General features: G+C 62.2%; 2 protein-coding genes across 8 annotated transcripts in view; one reads left to right on the plus strand and one right to left on the minus strand.

The window, feature by feature from the left end:
* The window catches only part of R3HDM2 (R3H domain containing 2), a 28,196-nt gene extending 20,643 nt beyond the window's left edge, over positions 1-7,553 (minus strand). For 4 of the 7 annotated variants that reach the window (XM_050337461.1, XM_050337454.1, XM_050337455.1 and 1 more), the window contains exon 1: positions 22-1,038. The gene's annotated coding sequence lies outside the window, so the exon portion shown is untranslated. Of the gene's footprint in view, positions 1-21; positions 1,042-7,464 lie in introns of those variants that run through there. The other 3 variants (XM_050337459.1, XM_050337462.1, XM_050337457.1) reach the window with 2 other exon arrangements.
* A 1,058-nt stretch (positions 7,554-8,611) lies between these two features.
* LOC126651538 (inhibin beta C chain-like) lies at positions 8,612-11,323 on the plus strand. Its single transcript, XM_050337467.1, is given in 3 exon segments — positions 8,612-9,086; positions 10,343-10,494; positions 10,496-11,323. Coding segments are annotated over 3 exon segments (1,092 nt in total). The 5' UTR covers positions 8,612-8,740; the 3' UTR covers positions 11,090-11,323.
* Positions 11,324-13,629: the final 2,306 nt, after the last annotated feature.

Consider the following 13,629-nt stretch of genomic DNA (forward strand, 5'->3'; position numbering starts at 1 on the left):
TCGTTCTAAAAATAAACTCACCGTGGTGGTTCTGCACTCCGAGCAGGTCAGCTGTTCCCCGATTTCAAGGGACACTCCATGGCCATGGTCAGTTCCAGAGGAATTCTGCCAGGCTGAAATCCCTCCCGGGAAGCCCCCGCCAGCTCCCGGCCCCGCCAAAGCGATCCCTGCGGCTGCTCCGGAGAGCTCGGGGCTCCGCCAGGCAGATCCCAGCTGTTCCCAGGGATGGCAGCGCAGCTCTGCCAATAGCCACATCCACATCCACACCCCCTCCTGCTCTCCCTCAAATCTTCAATGGAGCTGCCTCCGCGCCGCCGACACCGCGTTAAAGACGCAGCGTCCGCCCCGGAGCGGGAAGGGACGGGGGTCCCGCTGGATGGGAAGGGGGATGTGAGTCAGCAGAGTGCCCTGGCAGCACAAAGGGTCTCTGTGTCCTGAGGGCATCTGGGCAGGGTAAGGGAGGGGACTGTCCCGCTCTGCTCTGAGATGAGGCAGCCTCACCTCAGTCCTGGGGGCAGTTTGGGCACCACGAGGTAAAAAAGGTCTAAAGCTGCTGCTTTAGAGGGTCCAAAGGAGGGACACAGGGATGGGGAAGGGTCTGGAGGAGCAGCTGAGGGCACTGGGGTTGTTCAGCTGGAGGAGACTGAGGGGAGATTCCTCGGGGTCTGCAGCTCCTCCCGAGGGGCAGCTCCGACCTCTGCTCTCTGTGAGCAGGGACAGGACCCAGGGAAGGGCTGGAGCTGTGCCAGGGCAGGCTCAGGTTGGATTTTAGGGAAAGGTTCTTCCCACAGAGGGTGGTTGGGCACTGAACAGGCTCCCCAGGGCAGTGGGCACAGCCCCAAGGCTGCCAGAGCTCCAGGAGGCTTTGGACAACGCTCTGAGGAACTGGGATTGTTGGGGTGTCTGTGCAGGGCCGGGGTTTGGACTGGATGATCCTTGTGGGTCCCTCCCAGCCCAGGATATCTCCTGCTTCTATGAAAGAGGGGATGGCAGATACCACAGGAGGCATCAGAGCCTCCAGAAGGACTCATGAGCACGGACAACACTCTATAGAACACCCCCCTGCCCTGGGCAGGCCCCAGCCAGCCTTGCTGTCACCGCTGCCACAGCCTTTCTGAGGGGTCACATTTCAATTATTTCTTTTCCTCGCTCAGGCCAAGGAGGGTGAGGGGCTGAGCTCAGGTTCTCATCCTGCAGCACAGGGAGCCCCCGAGGCAGGCAGTGCCTGCAGCTGCAGCAGCAGCTCCACGATGGCTCAGCAGAAGCCGGGCTGGAGCCGTGTGCTCAGAGTGACTCCCTGTGGCAGCCCAGCCAGCCGGGCTGCAGGACCCGGGGGAACACCTCAGCATCGCCTTCTATGCTAATTCCCGGCCCTGGAGCGTCAGACCTGGAGTTCTGAGCCCTGGAGCAGCTCCAGGAGAGACTTTGCAAGCGAAGAAGTGACAGAAAGGGACAGAGGAGGCGTTCCCAGGCCAAGGATCCCTGTTCCACACAGAGCCCTCGAATCTCCCCTAACCCAGCCAAGCCAACAGCTTTGTTTTGCCAAGGAGCACCCGAGGTCGGCTGCAGCCTCAGGATCACCCAGGATGGTGCTGGAGCCCCACAGGATCAGTGCTGCACAAGGGCAAAATGTGGGATGCTGTTCTCCCTGTTTTCAAGGAATATCCCATTGGCCTTGAAACCTCTGCCGAGATCCCACTGTGAGTCCTCAACATCGACTGGGAAGCAGAAGGAAAAGCAGCTCCCTGAGAGCCTGCAGACCTGCCCTCTGGCACCTGGGCAGGTGGATCAGCAGATTTTGGAATGAGAGAATCTCCAGCCCCAGGACATGAGCACCTGCCCCAGACAGCACAGGTGCAGCCTCCCCAGCTCTTCCCAAAATCCCTGTCCATCGCTGCGAGCTGGCAGCATTTCATCCTCACAGAGCACGTGTGTGAGAGGATTTCCTGAGCTGCATCCCCCTCCTTCCATGGGAGACAGCAAATCCTGGGTGGGAGGAGGAGGAGGAAGAGGAAGACTGAGTCAGCTCCAGCAGCCTGGACAGAGCCCCCCAGAGGAGGTCCCTGCCTCTCAATCCGAGAGCCCTCGGCTCTGGAATTACATCCACACACTGAAACTGGGTCAGGGAAAACAGGGACGGGAGGGATGCAGCAGTTCCAGGTATTGCCGGTGCTCCCGGATCACAGGGAAGCTGCCAGAGCCCAACACAGCCACATCCCAGAGAAAACAAAGGGAAAAGCAACAGGACAGACACGAATGGCTGAGCCCAGGCTCCACCTGCCAGCCCAGCTTCAATGAGGAGGAGACATGCCAACCAGGAGTGGATAAATTCCATTGGAAGGGGAAAAAAAGCCAGGGCTTGTGACACCAAACTGGTAGAGGGGCACTGGATGCCCCTGCAAGCCCCCACCAGCAGCCAGGACTGGGCCCCCTGAGACAGGTAGTGGTTGGAAAGGGAGAAGAGCTTTGCCAAGGGAATTCCATGCGTCCATGTACCCACCCAGAGCAGAAAACTCCCTCTCCCCTCAGAAAAGGGGACAACCCCAAACCAAGGAGCCTGGGACAGGCTCCTGTCTCGCTCCAGCAGCTGGATCATGGATGTTCTTTGGGATGGACCTGCCTTGCAGCAGCCTCTCCTGGCACTAATGAGGGGAGTGCACAGGTAGAACCACGCTCCAGCCAGTGCCCGCTTCCAAGGACAGGAGGGGCACAGGGACTGCAGGGAGGAGCTGGAGCGTGGCTGCCTGGGCTGACTCAACAGCAGGTGCTGCAGGTGCTCGGCAGCATCTGAGCGAGGGCAGGGAGCGCTCTGGGACAGACACCACAGGCCCAGGACCTTCCCGAGCCCCCCACGGCCTCCAAGCCCGTGTTCTGCCCGGAGGTGACACTTCCCGGGCTGGGCCCAGTCTCCAGGCAGCGCAGGGAAACAAATTTCATTCTCTATTTTAAAAAGGGCCTTTCGGCTGCGGCGCCACGACAACCGCCCCCTCCCCGCCTGCCCCAGCCTGGAGAGCACCGGGCACCAGACCCCGGGACCCCCCGGCCCCTGCAGCCCCCCGGGGAGCCGCGGTGCCATGAACCAGATCTGTCAATGGCTCAGGGCAGACACGTGGGCAGGACGTAGCGCGCTCCATTCAGCTCCGCCGGCTGATAAATAATTCAGGGAGAGAAATGCCGCAATACAGAGCCCGGCCCGCGGGAAAAACGGAGCCTGCGCCGCTCCGGAGGGACCGGCAGGGCAGGGGAGGGGAGGGCAGGAGCCCGGGATCAGCCCAGCACCTGTTTGCACATCCCCTCTCCTTCGGGGGTCCAGCCCCGGTCTCGGGGGCGTGGCAGCAGCAGCAGCCTGGGCTGTCCCTCCTGGACCCCCTCCTGGACCCCCTCCTGGACCCCCTCCTGGATCCCCTCCTGGACCCTGGCCCTGAAACAAGGCAGCATCCCAAAAAAACAGGGCCCAGCGCTGGAGCAGGGATGGGAAGTGCTGCCCATCCAGGCTCTGCCACTCCTCATCCATAACACCAGTTGCTGGACAACCATCCCAACATTTATATCCCACTAAATACTGGTAATATGTGTAAGTATTCTATGAAATAGTATATATCAAAAATATATAAATACACTAAAATACATACTATTCATCAAAATATATAAATATACTATTAAACATGTTAATACATATTTTATATAATATTATATGATTATATAATATTGTATATTATTGTGTTGTATATATCTATTTAATATATTAAATTTAAAATACATATATACACTATAAAATATATAAAAATACATAATTATAATATATATATAAACCCCATAGAAATTACTATAAAATATAGTGTATATATATAAAAATAGAGTAATATACTATAAAATACAATACATAACTATACCATACAAACACCACTCCCTGTGAGGCAACAAGTGGGAAACTGTTGTCTCAGGATTCCATCACCCTTCCTGCATCCTAAAAATACCCCAAACCAAGCAAACTTCGTGCTAACCTAAAATACTCAGCTGTCTGAACAGTGTAGGTGTCACCTGTATTTTTGTGGTGGGAATTAGGACACAGAAGGGATGTAGGAAGATCATTACCAGCTCCAAGAGTTCCTCCTCCCAGACACCAAAAACACTTCCCATTCCCTATTCATTATTAATTATCCTCAGCCACGGGTACAGCCCTTTTATCCCAGTTTGCCACTGGGATGCTCTGAGGGAAAAAACTGGGCTTTCCAGGGTTTTGCAGGAACACTTTGCCAGATGGCTGCGTTCTCCCCTCCCTCTCAGTTTCAAAAATAACTCCAGAAAGACATGGATCTCTCCCTGCTTCCTCCTGAACAACCATCCCAGCTCCCCAAGGACCTGGGAGATGGGAAACTGCCACTGACAAGACACTGCAGAGTGAATTTTTATAAGGAGAAGTAGAATAGTACTGAAATATAGGTAATTAAAACCCAACAAATCTGCACACAGAAGCTTTCCATGAATATTTCAGAGTCCTTCCCACAAATATGACAACAAATATAGGGCGGATGTGACAGCAGCTGCCACGAGGGGACTCTGACAGGACACAAGCTCCCAAAAACGCCTCTGGTCAGTGGCCAGGTGGAGGAGGAGCTCCCCACGCTCCCACCGGTGGCAAGACCGGCTCCTGCAATCCCAAATCCACACAGAAATCCATCCACCAGCCCGGAATACCCGTGAGGATTGGAACGAGGTGAGCGTTAAGGTCCCTCCCAACCTCAAATGAGCCTCGGTGTGAGGGGTTCGTGTCCCTCCAGGCAGTGCCAAGGAGGCTTCCATGAATCCCACGGAACAAGGGAACAACCTCGGTCCCAAGCCTGCTTGAAGGTGTTCCAACCCCAAAAATCTGGGATAGAGCCACGTGAGCAGCTTGGGGGGCTCAGCCATGGAGGCAGGACACAACACCCCAGCGCTCCCCACATGCTGGATCTTCCTTTTCTCCGCTCCCCTTTTCCCACTCCGTGGTCAAATCCCAGCAGGACCGGGCTCAAAGCTCCTGGTCTTGGGGCTGTGGGGAAGCAGGGAGCGCAGGGTCCCTGTGTCAGATTTTCCTCGTGGAAATTCCCCCCTGGAGCTCCCCAGAGGGGTCAGGGGCCGGGGTAACACCTCCCCAAACCAAGCGGATCCTGCGTCTGAACTCAGCTCGGGAAAAATTCACTTCCCAAAGAAAACGGTGTCAAAGCAAGAGCAAAAATTCTAAAACTTCATTAAAAAGAAAACCCAAACGAGCTGCTCTGGTGAGTGGGCTGGGCCTGCCCACACTCCATCATCCCCGAAATTCTCCGGGAAGCAGCGGTGACTCAGCCTGCGGCACACAGACAGCCTGGATGGAACCAGCCTTCCCAGGAACCCCCAAATCCAGGGAATCCCGGCACCCATGGGCAGCTGGGAGCCACCAGCCTGTCCTCCTGCTGCTGCCAGCCACGGTGTGGGCACAGGCACAGGGCAGGGACTGTCCCCCTGTGCTGGGGCCTCGACAGGAGAGACTGAGGGGCTGGAGCGTGTCCAGAGCTGGGAACGGAGCTGGGAAGGGGCTGGAGAGCTGAGGGAGCTGGGGGGGCTCAGCCTGGAGAAAAGGAGGCTCAGGGGGGACCTTCTGGCTCTGCAACTCCCTGACAGGAGGGAGAGCTGTTGGGAGGTCGGGCTCTGCTCCCAGGGAACAGGGACAGGAGGAGAGGGAACGGCCTCCAGCTGTGCCAGGGGAGGTCAGGTTGGACATCAGGAGGAATTTCCTCACGGAAATGGGGCTGTCAGGCACTGTCAGGTCGTCAAGCACCCTCAGCTCTGCCACTTGTTCCACAGAATCCCAGAATCCCTGGGGTGGGAAAAGCCCCCCAGGACCATCGAGTCCACCCCGTGCCCGATGCCCACCCGAGGTGGAGTGACAGCAGAGGTGCAGAGAGACCCGCAGAGAGCAGGGCTGGGAGGGATTTAGGAACCTCCAAGGGGGGCCATTTAGGCACTTCCCCCCCGCCCCCCAGAAAAAAATGGGGTTTAAAAATAGCAGCACTGACACAGCCTTAAATTTAGCAGCACAAGTGGCATCGCTGCCATGAGGGGAACCCGATCCCGCCGGGGGATCCGGTGTCGCAGCCGGCACGAGGGGTCCCGGGAGCAGCTGGAAGCAGGGGCTGCACAGGGGTGTTCTCCACTGCTCCCAGGCAGCAGGGGCTGCTTCTCCCACAGCAGCTCCCTGCCATCAGCACAGCAACCTCCTTGCCTCTCCATTCAGTCGGCCAGACCCCTCTGCTCATGGAATAATGGAATGGTTTGGATGGGAAAGGAGCTTAAAGCCCACCCAGTGCCAACCCCTGCCGCGGGCAGGGACTCCTTCCGCCAGCCCAGGTTGCTCCAAGCCCTGTCCAGCCTGGCCTTGGACACCCCCAGGGCTCTGGCATTCCCTTTTCCAGCTCACACAACCTGTGACACCCTCCAGGAACAACAAAACTCCCCCCAGTTCCCGTGGGAGCGAGCGGTGCTGCCCCTTCCCCCAGCCCTGAGGAACCAGCAGGATCCCACAGCCCCTCAGCCCACAGTTCCCCGGGCACAGGGAGAGGAGTTCCCCACTCTGGGACCTGGTTTTTGCTGCATGGCCGAAAAAGCACACCCAGAAATCCAACGGGAGGGAATTTTAAACTCCTCAGGGGGTCACAGGCCGAAGTGCTCAGGAGTGAACAGCAGATTCTGCTCCCACGCTGCTCAGGAGGGCCAGCCTTGACCAGCCCGCTTCCAACAGACCCGAGGACACTCTAATTAGCACTTTAATTTACACCAACTCACCTCTGACACCTCCTGCCAAGGAGTCAGAGGCAACTCTCACCCTCAGCCCACAATCCCACAGGTACCCAAAAAAGCCCCGGGAGGATTTCAATGACCCCAGAACCGGGAACACCAAGGAAGAAGCAACAAACCCCACCTTCCCACGTGTCCCAGGAGCAGAGACCCTCCGGGCCCCTCCCGAGCGGGCTCCAACCCGCACACAGGTCCCTCTCCAGCCCCTTCCCGCCCGCCGGGAGGCCCCGGAACCGGGAGTTATTTGCGTTTCAAAGCACAGCCGTTGCCCGTGAGGACTCCAGAACCCCGCACGGCGCTTCCCGTCCCCGGGAAGGGCCCCGGGCTCCTCTCCCACCTGTGGCTCCTCGTCCTGCGAGCAGCGAGCCGGGACCGGGGGGGGGCTGCCCGGGAGCTCCCGGCTGCTCCACGTGCTCCGCCAGCGCCGCCGGGGGAACGGGCTCGGGATGAGAGTCCCGCGGGCAGCGGCACCGCAGCGAGTCCCGCACGGCCCGCGGACCCCGCACCGAGCGACCCCCGGCAGGGGCAGCCCCGGGCCGGGCACCGGGAGGCAGCGCCGGGCGGGAGCAGCGCCGGCCCCCGCGGGGGACACTCGGGGACACCGCGGGAGAGCCCCCGCCCCGTCCCGCTCCCCCGCCCCGCACTTACCAGGCCGAGCCGGGCCCTGCGCCGCGGGGCCGCCACCCGGGCCGGGCCGGGCCTGGGCCAGCGCGGGCCGCCCGTGCGGGGCGGCGGAGCGGGGGCAGGACGGGAAGGGGGCGGGGGCAGGGAAGGGGGCGGGGGGAAAAGGGGCGGCCGGAACGGGGGGGAAAAAAACGGGGAAAAGAAACGGGAAAAAAAAAAAAGGGGGGAAAAAAAGAGAAGGAGGCGGCGCCTCCCCCGCGGCGTGCGCGCTGCGTCACCGCGCCCCTCACGTCATCGCCGCGCGACCGGCGCCGCCGCCGCCGTCCCGCCGTTGCCGCGGCAACCGCAGAGACGCGGGAAGGGCGGAGGGGACGGGGGCGCCCCCTGGCGAGAAGGAGCCTTTTTGGGAAAAGGGGCGGGGCGGGGGCGGGGCTAAGGGGGGCTCGGGCTCCGCCCATCACCCCGCGCGGGACAGCGGGGGTGACCCCCCCACCCCCGGGGGTCCCAAATCCCTCCGGGATCCTCCGTCCGCAGGGATCCTCCATCCCCCCGGGATTCCACATCCCCCCGGGATCCTCCATCCCCCCGGGATCCTCCATCCTCCGGGATCCTCCATCCTCCGGGATCCCAAGCCCCCAGGATCCCACATCTCCCAGGAATGCCCCATCTCGGGGGAGTCCCCCCTCTCCCAGCACACCCCCTCCCAAACCCTCAGGGGTTCTCCATCCCCTTGGGATCCCCCATCCTCCAGGGAGCTCCTACTCCCAAGGGATCCCCTCTCCCCAACGATCTCCCATCTCCAGGCTTCCCTAACCACCCGGGACCCCCAGGGATCCCTTATTCCCCAGGATCCCCCATCCCCCGGGGTCCTCCATCCCCCCGGGATGCCCCTTCCCTGAGGATCTCCCACCTCCAGAGATGCCCCCGCCAGCGGGGGACCCCACAAGCCGCGGTGATTCCCCCCCTCCTGGGGTTCCCACTGCACCCTGGGCACCCCCGGGGTGGGTCCGGCGTGGCCTCCGTGCCCCTCGCTCCCCCGGGGCAGCCCCGGGCCGAGCCCCCCGAGCGGCAGCACCGCCCGCCCAGCTCCACCTTAACCGGGGCGGCCGCGCCGCGCTGCCCGCGCCCGGGCGGCTCCGCAGGGGCGTTTATCTCGCCCGGGGATCAGCCAATATTTGTGGCCACGTCAGGAGAACGAGCCCATCCTCGCTCCCCGCTCCGGCCCCGCCGCCGTCCCGTCCCGGTTCCCGAACGCCACCGCTGGGACCCCCCCCCGCGCCGCCGCCCCCCGCCGCCGGAGATGACGGTCCCGGTGGTTCTGCTGCTCCTGAGCGTCCTGCGGACGGCGGCTGCCAGGGGCGAGCGGTGCCCGGCCTGCGGGGTGGGCGCGCTGGCCCCCGGCACGCAGCGGGATGTGCTCCTGGCGCTGGCCAAGCAGAGCATCCTGGCCAAGCTGCGCTTGCCGGCCCGGCCCGGTGCCCCCCAGCCCCCGGCCCGGGGGGCCCTGCTGGCCGCGCTGCGCAGGCTGCGGGAGCAGCGCTCGGACGCGGCCGCGCTCCCCGGGATGCTCCGGGACGGCCCCGTCCCGCACCTGCGTCCTGGGACGGGGCTGCAGGAGTACGAGATCCTGAGCTTTGCCGACTCAGGTGTGTGCGGACCCGCGGCCCGGGGGGCGCGGAGGGAAGGGGGGGTCGCGCCGTGGGAAGGCGGTGGGAGGCGGGAGGTGCACGCGGGATGGTGGTCTCGCTGCTGCTGGAAGGAGGGAGAGGCTCCACATCCCGAACTTTGCATCCACATCCCAAGCAGATCCCGGCCCTGCCGCTCCCGGGCGTGCTGGGGCAGGAGGGTGGCACGGGGCACGGAGGTGCTGCTGTATCGTGTCACCTGCTGCCCATTTCCCCCCGGTGCTGGGGGTGGAAGGGTCAGACGGACGGGATTTCCAAAACGGGATTTTAAGCCCCGATTCCCCATCAGCCCACACTGTGTGGACTCAGGGCTGCACAGCCCATCCGTTCCCTGCACCCCCCTGTGCCTCTGCATCCCACCCAGAGGGACCTGTCCCAGTTTCACTTCAGAATTCGCTTCTCCTGAACTGAGCTCCCCAAAACACGCTCAGGGGGCCTGAGAAGCATCCCTGGAAAAACAGGGTCCTGTATCCCACTTCTCCCCTGTCCTGTATCCCTTCTCTCCTTGGAGGGACAGGCTCACCACCCCACCCGCAGAGCATCCTGAACCCTCCCTTTCCCAGCCCAAATTGGGTGTGCTGAGGTGGGGGGGCTCTGCTCCCCTTGCTGGCCCCGTGTCCTCAAAGCCCTGCAGGAACAAAGCTGCTCCACGGTACACTGTGTTCCCACACTCCAGGACAACGGGGTTGTCTCCTGGACTGGTGGAGCGTCAGCTGGAACCGAGCCGGGGGATGAACCCAGGCTGGGAGCACGGGGAGGGGGTTGTGTCCTCATGGGCATTGCTGTGCCAGGAGCCCCGAGTGCTGTCACGGCCCTGTCAGCCCTTCCCGGCCAGGAGGAGCAGCAGCTCCGCAGCCAAGGCAGAAGTGAAGGCTTCAGGGAGACCTGAGAGCCCCTTCCAGTGCCTAAAGGGGCTCCAGGAGAGCTGGAAAGGGACTTTGGACAAGGACCTGGAGTGCCAGGACAAGGGAGAATCCTTCCCACTGCCAGAGCACGGGGTTAAATGGGATATTGGGAGAAATTCCTCTCCATGTGGGTGGTGAGGCCCCGAAATAGATTTCCCAGAAAAGCTGTGACTGTCCCATCCCTGGAACTTTTTTAGGCCAGGTTGGACGGGGCTTGGATCAACCTGGTGTAGTGGAAGGTGCTCCTGCCCGTGGCAGGAGGAGTCCCCTCCAGCCCTTCACTGCTGACCCTGCTCTCGGTTCTGTGTGCAGGATCCTCCACCTCCCGCGGCGTCCGCCTGCATTTCCGCTTCTCCCGGGAGCTGGCCAGGAGCACGGAGATCCTGCAGGCCACCCTCTACCTGTTCTGGGCAGCCCCCAGCCCCAGGGCACAGCCCGTCACCGTCAGGCTGCTGCGGCCGGACCCTGGTGGGGACAAACACGACGGTGGTGGCCATGGAGACACGGCTGGAGGTGCAGAGACCCGGCTGGGCCACGCTGGACGTGGGACCCGCCGTGCGCAGCCTCTCCGGGCAGGAGAGCCCGTGGCTCACGGTGGAGCTGGAGGTGCTGGGGGATGGGGGGTCACCCCTCCTGGCTGAGCACAGCGATCTCCACCGGCCGTTTGTGGTGGCCCAAGCCCGGGCCAGGACGCCCCACCGCGTGCACCGCCGCGGCGTCGACTGCGGCGCGGACTCGCGGATGTGCTGCCGCCAGGAATTCTTCGTGGACTTCAAGGAGATCGGCTGGGAGGACTGGATCATCCAGCCCGAGGGGTACCACATGAACTACTGCGCGGGGCTGTGCCCGCTGCACATGGCCGGGATCCCCGGCCTGGCCGCCTCCTTCCACACCGCCGTCCTCAACCGCATCAAGGCCGCGAGCGCGGCGGCCGCCGTGGACTCCTGCTGCGTGCCCACCCAGCGCCGGCCCCTCTCCCTGCTCTACTACGACCGCGACAGCAACATCGTCAAGACCGACATCCCCGACATGATCGTGGACTCCTGCGGCTGCACCTGAGCGAGCGCCGGGGCAGGACACCGGGACAGGACACGGTGGGCACGGCTCCCTCCTCCCAGCTCCTGGGGCATGGCTCCCTCCTCCTGGCTCCTGGCTGCCAGATGGTTGTCCCTGTGGCCTCACTCAGCGGGATGTGAGGCTGAGGGGGACGAGGAAGGGGAAATCGCTCCCAGTGGGAGGAATGCGTCTCCCTCTCCAAGCATCCCTGGGGTTCAATAAAGACTCCCAGCCGTGGTGTGTGTGCACGTGTGTGTGTGTGTGTGTGTATTACACGTGTGTGCCCTGTCATCAGCCAGCACATCTTCCAGTGCTCCTGCCACAGGCGGCCCAGACAGCCCAGGAAGCAGGACTGGGCATCTCTGCACTGTTCCCAAAGACCTCCCGCGCTCTCTGCCCCTCAGCTGCCTTTCCCAGAGGGATGCAGGGGCCCTGATTCACCCCAACCAGAGTCAGGGCACAGCATGGGACCCCTCTGAACACAAGGGGGCCTGTGATTGCCACAGGAAAGGCACTATTCCTTGCTTGGGCCAAATGACCCATCCCACCAGAACCACCGGGATTTGGCCATTCTTGTCCCAAACAAAGAAACTCCGTTCTCCCTTCCAAAGTGGGTGGACACTGCCAGGTGAGAGCTATGGCCCCTGGGACCCCCCCTCGCCTACAGCTCCCCCCAGCCCACGGCCAGAGCTGCTGCCCCCCCTCCTGCCCCTCCCCAGCCCGGTGACAGCAAAGTGGGCCATGTCAGGGCCGTGAGAGCGGGGGACAAAGGGCGGCTCCGACACTTCATTGCGTAACTGGCGCGTTCGGGCTCCTCCGGCGCTCCCCACGTGTCCCCCGGGGTGTGAGGGCTGGGGAACAGGGGGCTGGGCTGGGACACTCGGGAGGGGAGCTCCAGGGGCGACCTCAGTGCTGGGGCTCGCTCCTGCAGGCACTGATGGTCCCACCAGTGAGGCTGGGATGGGGCTGGTCCAGGTGAGCAGAGGGAGGAGGTGGTGCCGGAGCCCCTCCCCACCTGGCTCTGCATCCTCTTTCCACTCCAGGATGATGAGGCACGAGCTGCTCTGGCTGGAGCAGGGGCAGGATGCCCTGGAGCACCTGGGACACCTTGGAGCAGGGACGGAACAACCTCTAAGAGGTGACAGTGTTTGCCCACATTGCACACACCCTCACACCGAGCCCTGAGGGAGCAGGGACCACCACGGCCCCAGATCCAGGTGTCCAGGTGCCCCCAGGACTCGGACCCGCAGCGTTCCCGCTGCAGGGGCAGGGAGGGAGGCTCGGGGATCGATCCTGTCTGGGGCCCAAGGCCGCTTGCGCAAACCCACAGAGGGTTTGGTGTTTGTTTTTTCCCCTCTTCTTCCAACGCCTCGTTTCACGGTCTATATTTATTGAACAAACACCTGCCCTGGAGCCAGGGCCGAGCCCGCTGGGATGCAGCAGCCATGGGCTCACGGGGGCTGAGGGAAGGGGCAGGAGAGCTGCTCCTGTGACACTACAGACCCCTCAGCTCAGGCTGCACAACCCCAAAGCCCTGAGCTGAGGCTTGGCCCACTCCCACAGGAAACAGGCACCTGGGTGCAGCCAGGATGCAGCACGGGGTGCCCAAGGCTCAGGAATCCCAAGGTAGCACTTCCCCACCCGGGGAACATGCAGGGTGAGGAAGCTGCAGTCAGGGAGGGACAAGTGATTCCCTGGAGCCAGGAACCCTCCCTCCTTCCCTGCTGTGACACTGAGCTCTGCTGGGGTCCCCTCATCTCCTGGGCGACTCTGGGGGGGTTGGCTCGGGCCCAGTGCCAGGAGACCACCCTGCTGGGCCCAGTAATGCTGGTGGGGAGTCCACCCCAGCCCTCCCACCGTGGCAATGCCACGGGGACATGGCACCCATGGCATCAGCCCAGCACTTGGGCTGTGCCAGATGTGACACGGAGGGGGACAGAGGTGATGTCCCCTCGGTCTCTGTTGCAGGAGAGGACAGATGTTCTGGTGCCTCCTGGAGGGACCCCTTGCCAGGATCAACAGCCCCTGAAGCAAAGGTCTGAGCACCCTGTGCCAAGTGCCCCCAGGCAGGGCCAGCTCCCGGGAGGGGTGGGAATTTCTGACAGCCCCTTCCCTTGCCTTGAGAGGAGTTAATGTTTAATTCCCAGTCTCAGGGCCCGTTCCCAGCCAGCAGTACCAGAGTGGTGACCATTGCTCTTCTCCCAAGGAAGAAGCAACGGGACAAGGGGAAATGGCCTCAAGTTGGTTGTGCCAGGGTAGGGTTTAGATTGAATATCAGGGAAAATTCCTTCATGGGAAGGGTGGCCAAGCCCTGGAATGGGCTGCCCAGGGCAGTGGTGGGGTCACCATCCCTGGGAGTGTTCAGAAGTGTGTGGATGTGGCATTTCGGGACATGGTTTAGCAGTGGCCTGGGTCGGACTCGATGGTCTCAGGGGCTTTTCCAGCCTTAATGATTCCATGATTCCATGATTCCATGATTCCATGAGCCATGCTCAGGTGCTGGTGCAGGAGCTCTCAGGGGGTCCGTGCTGTTGTCACCTCCA

The sequence above is a fragment of the Myiozetetes cayanensis genome, unplaced genomic scaffold (genome assembly GCF_022539395.1).
Source record: "Myiozetetes cayanensis isolate MyiCay16 unplaced genomic scaffold, myiCay2020 scf66, whole genome shotgun sequence".
Classification (NCBI taxonomy): Eukaryota; Metazoa; Chordata; class Aves; order Passeriformes; family Tyrannidae; genus Myiozetetes; species Myiozetetes cayanensis.